Genomic DNA, 16779 nt, shown 5'->3' with positions numbered 1-16779 from the left:
CTGAATCATAGGGAAGGATTGCTGACAATTTCTTTTATTTTAAAGTATATTGCCTGCTATGTGAACTTTATTGTAGAACATAAGAAATACTTCAGAAGGCACATTATATCTTCTGAATCATTTTCTGGTAACGTCTAACACACTCGTACCATAATTCGGAGGTTTCGTTGTAAGACACTTCAGTGTTTAAATTAGTAGACCAACTCATTGGATTGGATTATTTCGCATCAAAAGAAATCTCCTTTGTCAAATATTTTTGAAAAACTTTATGCGACCAATGAAAGAGGAATGATCACAAAGTGAGGATCAAGTATTACAAAATGGTTGAGCACATTGCCGGCCAAATACACGTATCGCATCACCAAAGTGCTTATAATATTTACATTACGAATGAAGTGAAATTGTTCAATAAGGTTTTTTTATAATAAAAATGTATAGTTAATGCCCGAGGAAGCAAAATATGTGCAAATGACACGTATGGGTGTGAAAGCATTTGTTAAATTTTAAAGGTGTCATTCACTCAGATTATCTGTACGTTTACTCAAATGTCCGGCTTTAGTCCATCGAGACGCTTATCTTCCCAGGCCGTATCTCAAATATACTGCTCTCTCCCAACCCTCTCCCTCCCCCTCTCCTATCTTCTCACGAAAACTTTCGTTCCCATTTCCTTACTCGACCTGAACTGTGAATGGATGGAGCGGAGTTTCCTCATTCTTTTTCCCCTGTTCCGATGAGGGTATGGCCCGCAGGACGCGAGACACCCACGACATCAGTGGCTTTTAAGACGGAATCATCAGATAGATGTAGGCGGACTTGCGGATTGGGACTCAAGTGGGAACGAATATTTTTTGCCACATGCAAACGAGTCAAAGTGTTTAGGCTCAACAAAGTTCGTGTAGGTCGAATTGGAACTGGGTTAAGCATCCAAAATTCTCAGTTCAAAATGAAGTGGAAAGACGAAACCGGAGAAATAAATACAAATAGTAAACGTGTGCGATAAAATGCCATTCGCCTTCTTAAAAATTCGATTTTAACATACTATAAGATACAATTTTTTTCTATTAACATTTTCTGAGCGACCAAATGGACAAATATTAATCTTGTAAGAGTCCTTCCGGCCAACTTTTTAATGTGAAGCAGTGGTGAACTTCCGTGAACTGAGGAACCACTTACCCGATAGTATAAGCACACACAGAAAAACGAAGTAGTAAACTTCCCTGCTTCTTCTGCAGGAAATTCGGCAAATATGGAACTTCCTTGTATATTATTTCAATTAAGCTCGAAAAATCAGTTAAGTCAGTCAACGAGTAATACCGGGATAGCTTCAATCTTCGCGCACTTCCTATTGAAGTCAAACATTTGAAAAAATGTCCCAAATTATAACTAATAAAATAAAATTCCTATATCGCTTAGAATGGGTGGTGAAAAGATTACTTGGGAAATTACTTCTCAATCAAGCCAATTAATTGCGATGGAAAACCATTCAGTTCACCTTTTTTGTCTGGCATGTTGGTCAACGAGCACCTGTTGAGAGTTAATCTACCAGCGATTCCATATAAAAGTCAACAAGAAGAGCTTTTAAATTTTTTTATATTGCGCTCATGACCACCACCTGGGTGGCAAGACGGATTAAAGGATATTTTTGGTTTACCCGACCGAATTTAATATTTAATTCTTCGAATAAAGTGGGACATGAAAAAAATATTGAAAGAATCACATAACCATTACATAGCCAATGTATAACGATTAGCCATTGGATTCAGATATAATTTTTAGAGATGTGCTTATAGTATCAACTATCATCTCAAATTGTTGAAGCTGAAAATTGCCAAAAATAGACAAATTAAAAATCAGAGTGCTGCTGAGAGTTAACAAAACGAAGGGAATATTAAGTAAAAAAATTAAGAGTAAAATTAGATCATAGTAAGAGATTGAGCAGTAAAAAATGTTTAAAAAATATTATATTACCCAAGAAAACATATTTTTTGTCTTCAATGAATGAATTTTTGTATTCATTGTAAACATTTATCTCATACCTTTTTAACGATTGACGATTTATCAAAGCTTTCCATTAAGGCAAATTTTGCTCTCTCATTACATATCTAACTTCTAGTCAGTGGTCCCAGTCTCTTAAAACCATATATATCCTAGCTCTATGATATTAATGTGTTGCTATGCTTCCATTGCAGTGCCTCAATCCACAGCCGCGTACTTAGCTACGACCAGATAACATAATCTTCCTGAGTTTCATACATTCTGCCTCGCAGGCAGCCTCTACATGAACCAAGAATCACTCTAAATTCTCTCAACTTCTGATGAGCAGAGCAATGGCATCCGCATGTCGAATATTGATATCAGTATTACGTTGCTGCTTATACCTTCCTGTCTAGAGAGTTTTGATCGTTTTTCAGTTGGCATCCTAACAGTGATGTTGATTTTCTACAACAAACAGAGGTTTACCGTGACGAGCAGCCATCGTTGATGCCCATGCCTGATTTAAGTTATATTAATATCTCATCATGTGTACTTATTAAAATCGATGAAGCAAAGGTAATGGATATTGTGGCTGGTGCCGTGGCATTGATCCCTTCTAATCTGATTGCTGAACTGAACCTCTCATTAGCTAAGCCAATATTGAAATGCTAATTTTTATTGCAAATGTCCTCCTCGATATGCATGCATAAGCCGTGGTGGATTTGAAAAAAAGTCTTCCGGGCTTTGTTCGAGAGCCTCATGGTTAGGCATTATCCACATGCCTTCGTTTTCTTGCTCTTCGGAAGTATCGTTTGGATGACTTAAGCCTGTCAAAGGGTACGTTGTACACCTTTTTGAGTAGACGGTAAAGCAGTGAGATTTTCTTGTCTCTCAGCAGCATGAGCTCTTAAGTCCTGAACGTGATCCAGGAGTGCTATCTCAACGCTATTCGTCTTCTTCCACTTCGTCATTTTTTATCTTGAGACCACTTGTAGCTTCGTAGTGGCCGTTGTGTTTTCGTGCGCCTTAGAAGAGTTGCCTCTCATGCATATTGCATCCACACTTCACCTACCAGTCTGCATCGGTGATGAGGTTCCCCGCATGGTCAGAAAGCTTGGTTAGTTCTTCTCCTGAGCCTCCAATTTCTTATGGGCGATTTTTAGCATTTATTTTTATGCTTTTCTTCTAGCATATTTTTATATAGATCACTCAATTTTTTTGCTATAACTTGTACATCATCTGTCAGTTTATTAATTTTTCTCAGCATATTCATGTTGATTCTTTTCTCGCTAAATATCTTTTTAATGAAACGTTAAATAAACTGTGGAAAAGTGCAAATTGTCCTTATTTCATTATGATGAACTTCCACGACCTCAAGCCTGAATCTGTTGAAATATCTTTTTGCTGGGCCCGTCGCTCTTTATGGACCAAGGTTTCAGGGAACTTCCACTCTATCTTCAGTTCAGCTCCCTCAGCCTCGACCTCGCCACTTCTGTCAGCATCTTCATATTTCACCGTGGCCTTTTTTCATGCTCGACCCCCTCCGTATGTACGGGCGCCCCATTTTGTTTCATATTTCGTTTATTTTATTTTATTGAACTCACTTAATTGCTTTCCGAGTATCTAGGGCACACAATTTCTCCGGTTGACGTTAATGGTTCCGGTTTAACTACTGTTCTAGGAACTTTTGTAGTCTGAATGCTGTTTTCGTTCATTAAAACTAAGTTACAAATGGGCATAGACATCGAAGAACTTAAAATATGTAACAGCACGCCCATACGGCAAAATGGGATAAAATGGGTTGAGCGTTCGTCTTTAGAGCGTTTTATTGAGGAATATTGGGTAAGAAAATAAGTTTCCAATGCCTATATAAAATTTAAAAGAAGAAATTTCCAATACGTATTTCGGCCGTTTTGTACAGTAATCGGAGTTTGCTCAAAAGTGGGAATGTGAAAACTTGAGAAATATTGAAAAAAGTAACTGCCCATCTGTTTCAATAGAATTTTGGCAACAATTTTGAAAATTATTTTCCTATATTTTATGAGAATAACCCCAATAATCACAGCAGATGGAATATCTAAAGATATACTAAAGTGAGATGTATCTGGGTCCTTACGTCCAGATTTACGGCGGATTTCCTCTCCTACTTAAACTCTACTCTCCTACTCTACTACGACTACGACTCGACCTCACACACAAAACAATTGTCACAATGTCTACGTGGTGGCTGAGTTTGCTACGTGTGCTTAATCCCGGCTAGAGTTTAGTTTGTGCAAATCGGCAGGTTAATATCGGTACAATATTTTTATCTGCTTTAGATTAGGATTTACGTATATACCTTAGGTGTGAGTCTCCTCTAGTGGAATAAAACGCTTCGTGAAACTTAACTTAAGGTCCCGTTTACAACTCCTTTTAACACGTTGAGGTGTTTTGAAATGTTACAGCCATTGGAATTCTTCTAATTAAATTTCTTTTGTCCCTAGGGTTCTTATCCTATGGTTGGCTCTTTTGAAACAAGATTCCAAGAAATGTATATTTAAAGTACCGAATTCCATTAACCAGCTGTCACAATATCGAGTCTAAAATAATTGCCGGGAGTGAAATAATACTGGAAACTAAGGAAACTCTCTTTAACGCCTGTAATTGAATCTGGTGATAAAAGTAAAAGTCTTTTTTGATGACAAACGTTGGCGGTGGGGTGGTTCTAGGAAAATTGTGGTTGTAGCATTTAAACAGAAATCGTTTGCCTTTCTTGTTAAATGTTTTTAGAAGAATGTACCAACCCAAGACAACCGATTCAATTCAACTAGAAAAATGGTGATGATCTGAACATCCTGATAGACTTTACGACACCACATGAAAAATTAAAAATCCCCAAAGGTTTGAAGTTCAAATATAGAAAAAATGAGTCCGTAATCGCTTCGTTAGCCTGTGCGAAAACTTTCATAACCACCTTAATATAATTTCTTCAAAAGAATAATGTCCCGATTCCGATATAATTTCTGGGATGCGACGTAAGTAGTCCTTTATTTTTTTATGATAGCCAATGCTACCAAACGAGATTTGTTATAAATATGCATATCCTTCAATCATTAATGAACATTGTCGTATAGGTATATTAAATAAAATTAAAGTTTTAATGTTTTATGACAATGAATGATTTTAGTCTTTAATAAACATTTTGTATTTTTGTCACTTATTCCTCTGACATGCTATATTTTTATGCTATTATTTTCGTTATTTTTTGACAACCTTAAATACGCTGGATATTTTCTATTCACGATTGTGTAGTAAAGAAATATAACTGATAAAATTTATTGATATATAATGCTGTTGCCATATTTTCTTAATTGTTTCTTACAATTAAAATAATAATTAAGAGGTCGGAAATTCCTCCCTAATCACAAGAATTTTGAATTGAGGATTGAGGATGGAATTTTTGGGATGAGTTTTATACGTTTGAAAGCATGTCATAGTATTTCAATGAACCGTGTATGCCTTAAAATACCAGAATTCGACATGCAAACCCATTGGCTAATTGTAATGAATTATAGAACAAATAATGATTTTAATGGAACACATAATCAAGGCACAATAGCGATAGCACAAATATAATCGGTCACATAAATTAATGACGGTCGATTATCCGGTTTTAATGCCGCAAAAAAGTAATTCTCCTAGGAGATGTGATGAACAACGCGCAAGAGTCTCGACCGCAATCGAAGTTTTCGCCTCCGTCTCGGCATGTTTATTCTACACAACAAATTCAATGCCAAGAGGGGATCCTGGCTAACTTTTTATGCATCCTTATTTTTGAGTCCCCAATAAATTTTTTAAAATGTTCACTCTGGGCTCAAAAAATGTTTTTATAGAAAAAGGAATGAACAAAAACAGATTACAAGCCAAAGTTGGAGATTTAAGGTTATTAAAATTTCGCAAATCATGCGCGGATATAATCGGAGTGTCGGCTTGGAAAACTCATAACGCGAGACTGTGATGAAGGAAAAAAATAAGGAAACTGTGGAACTTTCCACGAGTGAAAAGGCGTATTATTTGAAGGTAGCCTTATTCAAGTCAGTTTATACAGTTCATAATGCATTCGAAAATGGGCAATATATTCCATTCTCTTGCCAGACCGGACGTACTTCAGCTTAAAGTAAACTTGCACAAAAACCTACTGCCACCATTTCACGCTCTCGTTGTTGTATTTCTCTCATTTTCGTAAATACTTAAATCGTCTAGCTGGTTTTTTAACTGCTCTTAATTTTTAAGAATTGTTCAAAGCCTTCAAGTACTCCTACGATCTCTGGTCATGGAGGAAGAATGCGGATTCAAAGAATGTATAACATATGCAGCATTAAAATTGGAATATATTATCACATAACCTATTTTATTTAAGTTGACGATTTATAACTCCAACAAGGAATCAAATGGTACATTATTAGGTTCACTTCATGTCCCTTGGTCGATCTGAACGCAATACGTATTTAAATTTCCTTTTCCAAAAAAAATATTGATTCAAAATCATCTTTGGATACTTATTAAAAATACTTAGTTATTCAGCTCAGTTTATCTATTTAACATACTTGAAGAAATGAAAATAGGAAAATGCTTAAACGTCTTCCCTCCCGTGTTTGAGATGTAATTCTCCTTACAAACTTTTGTGATTTAAAGTTTTGTAATTCAAAATTGTGTTTTTCCTCAAAAAATGCCTTTCACCATGCCAAACGGTATTGGGTAAACAAAACTGAAACTAATTAAGAGTCAATGTATGCTCAACACTATAAATATAGCTGACCAAATAAGTAAATAACTACCAAACACCTCAAAGAGGCAAACCATTCCATTATCGCCGCTGATCTACACATCCAGGCTGGCTCCTTGACTCCCGTTTGATTTAATTCCACACGAGATGACTTCCTTATTCAGAACCAATTATCCCTCTCCTCGTAGTTATTCCCACGCACAGGGGACCCAACTATTTTGAAACCTAGAAAAAAAATTTTCCCACGATTTTCCCTTCTCCTTCACAATCCCTCCCAATAAAATCACAGTAAACACCACCTTTTTTGCTCCATCCTTGCTGCACTTAACCGCTAAAATTCCCTGCCAATTCAATTATGTCTTGAATGAAATTGAATATTAGCCTCTTTTCTGACAGAAACTCCCCTGATATTGAAACGGCTGTATAGTTTATTTTGCGTTACTTTCTGTCCTCTTTTTCTTTTCAATATGATCCATCTTTACCCATCAGCCTCATCTAATTTCCACATTCAACGTAACACATTTCAGGGTGCATGTGTGTGTAAATTGATAGTGCATGCGGTTGCATGGGTGTAGGTTGGAAGGGTTTTTGACTGAATGTATGCGCCACTGTGGGTGTAGGTTTGCACATATATACTATTTGTTGTATTTGCATGTGGTTTTATTCTCTTTTACGGGTGGTGACCTAACACTGCCCCCAACACGCCCTTGCGGAGGCTCGCGGGATATTATGTAGATGAAGATGTAAATACCCAAATAACCCAATCCTTTCTGTGGTGTTCATAGATTGTACTACCCTTTTGGCTGCCACCCTTAAAGTTACTTCTTCGGTATAAATTTTCCTCGGTTGTCATTTTTCAATGAATGCTATCGTTGCAGTTTTTAAATATAAACGTTATGTTTAGATATTTCTAACTTCTTCGAGATTAAATCATTCATCCAACATCAAAAATTGAGATTTTAATTTGCCCTTGCTTTCCCTCATTCAAAACTCTTCAATTTTACTCAACATCGTTAATATCTTTTATCATTGACCAAACCATAAATATCCTAATTTAAATATTAGATGGACTGTATTCCTCTGAACTTGGTAGGCTGATCATTGCAGGAAGACATTTTCCAACACTCTCTGGCCTAATTGTAGATACTCAGATATGTTTACGCATAAAAATGGCGTTCAATTATCACATCCAATTTGGAATAATAACTCTTATTATAGGAATTGAGTTAAAGATTTACTAAGAGTTTAGATAGTAAAATAATAAATTGAAACGAGTGTCTTTTTCATTAAATAATTCCTTTACCGTTATTTAGCTATTATTAACATAGTTGAAATATGCAATTTTTCCCTGTCCATTCCTCGGCTAGCATGTGATTCTAGGTAACCAGATCTTAGAATGGTCTGACAATGTAAGATAGGCATTATTAAATTACCATTACTTGATCATCATGTGTGCTGTTCTCGCGCATTTTATTTGATGGGCATATTTATCGGTTGTATTGAGTAATATGGAGTGTACTATTATTAATATCTTGCTGAAATTATTGCATTCCTCGCGTTTCATATACTTGCTCAATTCTTTTCTCATTCCATGCATTTAATTAGGAGAAAATATGTTCTCAGACATAGAATAATGCTTAGAGATTACAATAACGGTGATACGGCTCATACTTCATTGACTGAAATGTTTTGCCCAATATTGAATTAAAAACGCTGGGGTCTGCCATGCTTACAGTTTTGCCGTTTTGGTATGATTTTTACATGTGGACTGGAGGTGCAACAGAATTTCGAGCATTAAAAGCGAGCAAATTGACTATTCCTTAACTTATTCATCATTGGAAATCATTTCCGATATTGCTTACATGCTCTCATGATGAAACGCATAAAATCAGCAAATTAAGAACATAAAATGTTAGACGCATTGGAAAAATATCGAAAATACTTTGAAATACATGCAACACGATGTCAAAAGTTCGTCTGAAAATCGGGAACGTGATAAAAGTATCCAGTCTCAGGACACTAGAGTGAATTGGCATGATTACATCAGCTGCTAAAGTGCGATGATATAGTAGCGTTTAATTCATGCATTCCTTTACCATTAATATACTTGAGCGCAAAATATAGTTATTTTCAGATTAACGCTGGAGCATCGTTTTTCAGTAATTAGTACAAAGAAATAACAATATATCAGGATAAACTTTACTCTGCAGATTAAATGAACTCTATGCACACAATTTTGTAAATTACAGCAATTAGTGTCGATTTATTTATCTTCGGGAAGCCCTAGATAGAAGTACCTCACCATATGGAGAACATAAAGGCTCACAGGGTGATTATATGTCTTCATTTGAAATGTTACAGTGCACGGAAAATCCACAGTGAAACGATGAATGTTTATGGAATTGATAGCCAGTCATATGGCATAGTTTTGAGGTGGAAAGGAATTTTCTAACTGTCACATGTCCCTCACAGAAGATACAAGAAATGAAGGACCACAACTCACGGGCGATGCTTCCGCAGAGACGAAAATGGAGAAATGTATCCTATTAAACCGAAGAGCAGCCATCCAAATGATCATGAATGAGATTGACCTTAGTGACGGCAATGTTTGGAAAATTATTCACGAAGAAATGTGCTTGTTCAAGGGGTCAGTACGCTGGGTTCCACAACTAGAGACAACTTTCCAGCAGCAAACACGGCGCGAACCGTCAAGGAAGACGTTGAATCTTTTGGAGTGAATCACCTCCCCTTTAGTGCAGAAGAAAGGTTACTCTGTCTGTTTATCTGTAACTGTCGTGGATTCATACTACCTGAGGATGGTGCAGACCATCAATGTTGCCTATTACTGCGCACTAAAGAACAAATTGCATGATGCTACGAATATGAGACGGCGCGGTATGATCACCAAAGGCATCCTTCTTCTTGCCGACAATGCACCTGCTCACTCATCTTGATTTCCGGTAAGGAATCATAGCGATTTGGCTATATTCGCCATATTCTAGCCATATCGCCATATACGACCTTTGCGTATTTCTAGAACTCAAAATACCATGGCAGGGTTGGAGGTTTGGTAACACAAATTATGTCATGCAAGATGTGGAACAATGTTTTTCGACGTAATCTGATTGGTTCTACAATGATGGTCTTTGAAATGAGAAGAAACGCTGGGAGAAATCTTTATCTCTGGATGGTAGTAGTCATACGAATTACAAATAAAAATTAAGTTTCTATCTCGATTATTTTTATTAATAATTAAAACTTTGCGTTACCCCCCGTACGTGTTGAAAATAACCCATAAGTAATTATTATGTTCTAGTGTAAATTATTAGCTCCGTTGTCAATATAATGATGAAAAGATAGATGAAATAATCATAAACGAATTAAAGATGCATGTGCCATTGACACTCGCCATACCTCTAACGATAATTACTTCAACTATTCTAAATTAAAATTTACGAAGAGTTAATTTACAGAAATATTTTAGTGGGCAGAAATTATAGATACATATATTAATTTTAAGACTTTGAAGTGAGCCATGGACATTTTTTACGAAAAGGTTTCAATTTTTACTCATCATAAATAGACTTAAACCTGAAATAGATCTAATTAAAGTTTTTATCGTAAATTTTGAAAATGGATAACTTATAAATCATTAATTATTAACCATTCTCTATTTTTGAGAGTTATTTTATTAAGCTTCACATTCAACAAGTATGGGGTATTATTACGTGAAAATATACTCATAGCCAGTGGTTTCCGAAGATATCAACTTGCGTGTGCAATGACAATTTGGTCCCGTCAACGTTTCGATCGCCGTAGGATGTAATTTATACAAGGTTTTCCCGGAACTAGAAAAACCTTTTCACTCGCAGGCTCCCCAAGCTTCCGTGTATCTCAAATTGAACGTAACAGTTTCATCCATAATCAAACACTAGTGTGTGGAAAGGCCATAAGTTGCTAGGTTTACTTGTTTGCCCGTCGCCTCAAAACCACTTTCAAATCACAACAAATAATAGCATCAAAACTTTATGCCCTCATCTCCATAAAGGAAAAGCTGCCGGCTAAATTTTATGCTAATGTCTGTAGCTGTTTCTGTACATGAACACAAACTCTACGAATTCCCTCATCCCTGTTTTCACCATCTTTCATTTTGAGATTTTTGGACTCATCGTCAAATTCACCAATAATATACAAGGACCGATCCCGATCCTTGTATTTTATTGGCGAATTCAGAAGAGAGATGTCCTCACCAGCATTGCTAGAATAATCAGTCGCAATCAATGTCTCCAGAGAGTAAATGAAACTTTGGTAACAATCAATGTGAAAAACGCTTCGCGAGCATATACATTTTTCCGAGTCTGAATCAGCTTATCATCCTCTAAAAAGGATTCTCCAACCTTTTTTCTTATCTTTATTCATATTCCTAGCCCAATTTTTCTCTCCTTCATCAACTATCGAAAGAACGAATTTAACGCGGCGGAAAAGGAAAGAGTTCAATTCGAAGGGAGAATGTGTGTAAAAATTGGTAGCGGAGGAAATGGATTGGGGAGGCGGAGAAAAGTTTAGAGAAAGGGATAGAGAGAGAGGAAAGGGGGGCAGACAGAGAAACAGATGATAAAAGAACGAAGTAAAGGCGGAAATTGAAAGAATCAGCCGAGTGAAGAATGAACAAGCTCGATGAAGCAAGAATGCTGAGAAATGGGAAAGTCGAATTTTACGGGAGGAGTGTAAAGCCAGCTTGGTTGTTTGAGGCAATGAAGGTCGAACTTGAGGAGTGCGTGAAATTACGATTAGTGCTGTAAGTACCTGCCCAACTGGTAGGGAAAATGAGGAAAAAGTGTAGCTTGGTCGAATTGACAGAGCTGAAGGCGGGTCGATTTTAAAAGGCCTGTTCCCACGTATCCCCTTAACCGAAAGCTTATTAACTTGCGTTTCACGGGCTGACTAGTTTCATGATTTCATAGGCAGCATGCCATAAACTTGCGTCTTAACGACCAGTTTTTCCGCTACCATCTCTTTATTTGCTGTATATATCAGTCCAGGTACTTCAAGATGTAATCTTCCGAAAATAATTGAAATTGAAAGGGAATGAGAATCACAACGACAATTAACTTCTTTATAATTATAGACTGCTTAAACAACATACCCTAGTTCAAATTGCAGAAAATAATGGAATTTTTATAATTAATGGCATTACCGGTTGAGGTGAATAAAACCTAGCCTACAATAATACATTTTCTTGCCTAAAAATGACATGCGCTGACATCCAGAACTACAAAAAAGCTCGCCTTCAAGTCCTTCCATCTACCAAGTACTTCCATCTACCCTTCATTACATCCAGCATGCCTATTTTTTGCCAACCCCTTTCTCGCTTGTTCAGTGCTCTCCCCTCTATTTAAGTCTTGCCATTTTCAATCAAAACACTCTGTATTCATTCATCCTTCCTCCTTTGGGTATCTTCCATTAATTCTCGCTCCTTCCCAAAATGCCTAGCACTTCCTCGGTTGCCCTTTCTGTCAATTTTGCCTCTTCCATCCTTCTCGATACCCGCATTTCCAAAGCATCCAATCTACTCCTATCATTCAGTTTTATTGACCATGTTTCCGCATCCTACAAAATCACGCTCCATTTCAAAGTTTTGATGGAACTTTTCTTAACATTCTTATGCAACGTCCCGTCAAATAATTAGGCAAAAGTTGAAAGTAAAAATGAAAATCGCGATTCACACACTCATTTTAACAATCAATTGCTCGAAAAATAAAATTCTCTGGCGAAAGAAAGAGTATTCCAGAAAATTAGGTCAATCATATCTTTATGAAGACTCTTACCATTCTATAATCAGTTTCTCAGGTTGGTCACGGTTGTGTAAATGAAAAGAGCGACGCAAAAGAAGAGAATTGATTGCAGGCACACAGAGTAAAATGTGAATACAAATATAGTAAAGGCTTTTTAATAGAGCATAGTTCTAAATGTATCTGAAACCCACTCTTTGAGGGAAGAGGATGAGCGCAAATAAGGGGGATTTGAGATTATGGCAGGGAGTGAAAGAAATCAACAGAGATGAAGGAAAATGAGTTTCATGCTGCGTTCTCAGCTGCGTTCTCAATGTAGTCTCAAAAATTGTACAATGCGCAGTAGGAAATCTCGAAAACGTTGTAAAAAAAATGCACCAAACTCTGTGGAAACCTTCAATTAAGGAAAAAAGATGAGGTTTTAACTAGAGTGGGTTTTAATAGGCAGTTTTCAGGTGAAATCGGAAAAAGGCGAAAAAAATGAACGGAGGAAACATTGGAGAAGAGTGAGGCCTTGATGAAAGGGAGAGCGTTAGGTAAGCGTGGAAGAGGTTATTTAGACAATATGAAAGCGGGCAGAAGTTACGGAGAAGGAAATAGGGTCGGGCAAAGGAGGTTTTCCCGTGATTTGTAGAAGATAATAACAGTTAATATCCGTCTAACACTTACATTTAATCGATAGAATGCCTCGAACCGAAAAATGAATGTGCTGTCTGCTACGGTACGGTCATCAAATTTCCGGTTTTTGGAGTAGTGTGACACTGAGAAATTCAGCTCGCACTCACATACGTGAGCGTGCGAAGACTCGAGTAGGAAACTGCATCAGTCAGCACGACCGCTGTGGTCCAGTGTTGGATCGTCTCGTGAATTTCCTCATGAGTGAGAGAGGTAGTACGCGACGACGTCGGCGGGAATGTAATATAAGAGGTTAGGCGACGTCCATTTTGGCGCTCCCTGGAAATCTCGCGAACCCGTCTCATGCGTCAAAATTAAGCTGTCCGACGTGGAAAGGGGGTGGCGTGGATTGAATAGACTCGGAATTTCACCCCCTTTATTGGAGGAGAAGGGGGGCAAATTTTTTCTCGCGTTTGCTTATCACATGCGTCGCTGCAAGCCACCGCTTGTGTGTGTAGGAGTCAGACAATGACAAGGCTTAGTCGTTAGTAATAAGGAAAGAGAAAATAAGAGGGTATTCATGGTTTGCAATTTTTCTACACTGTCTTGGTTCTTTGAACTGCTTATAATTATTAAACTTATCATATTATGGGCAATTTTGAATTCATCCTCTGAAAAATTAAAGCCTGAGATATATACCAAAGCCAAGTTCAATTTCAAGTTTAAGTCAAATTTCAGTTTCAAGTAACTCCTAATCTCTGCTATTTCTTGTATGAATAGTTTACCCCTATGTGTCATCAATCTGAGCTAGGTGAAAACTAGAATACCTTTTCACTAGATAAATACGCCGCAGCAACGGGGTGAGCGAGGGAGGAGGATGATCCCTAAACACGGAATTCGATCAATTGATCAAAGGAGCTTGATCATATTGGATAATAGAGTGAGGTATACGAAATCAACTATCATTTTTACAAAAAAATCATTTTTGAAAAGGTCTTGAGATGATTTTTTTTCAAATTTAATTTACAGTCACACTCTTCCAAGAGAGGAGCGTAATTATTCAACTTAGAAAGCAAAGCCCATTGAAGTAATCTGTTAATAATGGTCCTAATTATTACGTTTCTTATCGCTTTCAAAATATATGAATATTGGAAAAGAAGATGGAAAAGAATAGAACGATTTTGCTAAAAAATAGGGAGGAAAAAATTAAACTAATATCCAGTGAAAGAAATACTAGTGAAAATGTTATCTTTTTCCGATAATATTCTGGTACTCTTAGTCATCATACACAGTTCATTGTAATAATATCACACTTAACGTTAGATCTTAAAGAAAACAACAAACTCTATGGACTTCACGCTATTGCGTTTAGTTTTTAACATCTTACTTAATTTATTTTCTGAAATTTCCATTCCTCTATAAAAATTAAATAAATTTTTTTTTCATGGGGAATGGTTACCAAAAAATGACTAAAAGATTTGATTTAAATACTTGCATAGCCTTGAAGATAAAATACTGCAAAGTTAAAATGAATTATTATTTTTCCATCAAAATATTTTATTTATAGCATTCAACATTTCTAAAAGTTTGACAAAAACTCATTATAAGAATAAAAATCACAGATAGTTAGACTTGTGGCTTTCATGTAAGGTTATGAAACTTTATATTTTCTGTCTCATATTTTTTTCACAGACGTTACATTCCATATTTATAAATAATCATAGTATAACTGTTACAAATACTTACTTATTCAGTCTTTTAGGTAACATTTTTGTGTGTAGAACTGTAAATTAAATTTACGAATCGTTCAATACTGTTTTACTAATGTTTGTCTTTTTGAAGTTCTCAGAATATTAAGTGGACAGAAAGTAAAACATATTCACCTGCAAAATTGTTGTTCATACATGAAGATGTACTCCTCAACATTTATGGAAACTGTCAAACGTATTCAGTTGTTGACGTTTTGCGTCGTAATTAAAGTTCAAAACAAATACTGAATTAATAAAACGAATCGTTAATTAAATAAACGTGCTCTCCGCTGTGTGGTAATCGGATATAAAGGCGCTTTATCAATGCATCGTAGGCTTTCAATGCATAAATGTTTAATCCAAATTTGATGAAATTTATTTCCGGTGAATATTTTACTCTTCTTGAATTAGTATTGGCTCACTTTATGAGTTTGGTATGTGATTTGAAGTAGATTTTATAAGAATTAATAGTCCGTTAAATATATTTCTTCATCTGAAAATTATTGGCGAGTCAACAAGTCGCCAAAATCGCAACTAAGGGAAATCTGGATTTTCTATCGACTTATCTATGTGGGCACAACGTCCATGGACTTAAAAGGATGCAAATGTGGTATCTACGCAAAACTTTAACTTTCTCCTCCCTAAATGTGTTTTAAACAAGGCGTTAAAAGATAGAAAATGAAAAATAGTAAGTTTGTGATTCCAATATGAATCGATTCCATAAATTTACGCCTGAAACCATCAATTACAGTTAAAAGATAAAAGGAAAATACATGAACGAAATGAAAATAAGTTTTTCATCACGCAAATATAGCTTACGCTTATGACGTCGAGATAATAGTGGAGATAATTTTCAAATCTTTAATTTAATATTAATCATATACAATTTTTATTTTGCCATGGTCAAACAATGCTTGAAGAAATTTAATGAAATAGAATGTTTAAGAAATTACCACCCTCGTTTTCTTCACAGTTTTCACTCGGCTGGATACATGGCGATAATAGTCCTCTGAGAAATGAAATGATTTAACAAAATGAAATTTTTCTAATTTATCCTCGAAATGAACTCTTAATTCCTTCACGGGAATCGTTATTTCTGATTCGCGATCCTATTTTCCATGACACATTTTACCACCACAGAATTTTGGAGGTCATCCTTAAACATTTGGTGGATTATTCCGAAAAGCAGCGCGGATCCTCTGATCTAATTGTTTGATACTCGATCAAGGATCGTGAATAAAAAATATAATGTTTCCTCTTTGCGTGACCACAAAATCATTCGCGCGCCCTATGACACGAAGCAAGGATCTCCCTTCCGCGATCGTCCTCCACCTTCTCGGCTCCCATTCGCAAAGTCACCGGGCCAAACGGTTTCGTGTGTCCCGGGGGAGTCCCCACGTACTTACCGGGTACTCGTCGTAGCGGACGCCCGCCTGGTAGTCTGGATAGTCGGACGCGGAAGTCAGTTGCGTGCGGGTGTAGTCGTAAGGGCCGGCCTCCGCCGTACCCGCGGCGGAGAGGGCCGCAAAGACCGCGACCACGAGGACCAGCAGGGGACCTCCGGGGACCGAAGTGGGCGACCGATAGGCGGCCGGCGGCTTCCGGACCCATGGTGACATCATCATAGCGGCCGAACTCACACGGAGCCCTGGTGGTTGTCTCCGCACTCCTCGGTACAAATTGGGGGGAATTTGGATGACTTGTGCACGACCCTCGGCACCCGCTGGATATTTCTATGAAAATTTATATGAACGTATATATACCTTGAGAAAAAGAAGAACTCCCTTAAGCCTCCACCCTCTCCCCTCAAGACTGGCCTCGGTATTTTATTTCCTTCCTCTCTCCTCGGAATAAAATGAAAAAGGTGTGGACCACCCCCTTCTGA

General features: G+C 36.9%; 1 protein-coding gene across 2 annotated transcripts in view; it reads right to left on the bottom strand.

Moving 5' to 3' along the window:
- The window catches only part of AstCC (Allatostatin double C), a 97432-nt gene that overhangs the window by 80479 nt on the left and 174 nt on the right, over positions 1–16779 (bottom strand). Inside the window, exons 1-2 of one of the 2 annotated variants that reach the window (XM_071590390.1) lie at positions 16658–16779; positions 16301–16563 (exon numbers count right to left, since the gene is read on the bottom strand). The exon at positions 16658–16779 is cut by the window's right edge and continues 174 nt beyond it. In XM_071590390.1, the coding sequence (XP_071446491.1) occupies positions 16301–16519 (219 nt within the window). In that variant the 5' untranslated portion in view covers positions 16520–16563; positions 16658–16779. The remainder of the gene's footprint in view (positions 1–16300; positions 16564–16657) is intronic. The other variant, XM_071590389.1, reaches the window with a different exon arrangement.

This window comes from Hetaerina americana, unplaced genomic scaffold, assembly GCF_022747635.1.
Source record: "Hetaerina americana unplaced genomic scaffold, ioHetAmer1.1.p SCAF_4, whole genome shotgun sequence".
Taxonomy (NCBI): domain Eukaryota; kingdom Metazoa; phylum Arthropoda; class Insecta; order Odonata; family Calopterygidae; genus Hetaerina; species Hetaerina americana.
This window is presented reverse-complemented; position numbering and strand designations above follow the sequence as displayed.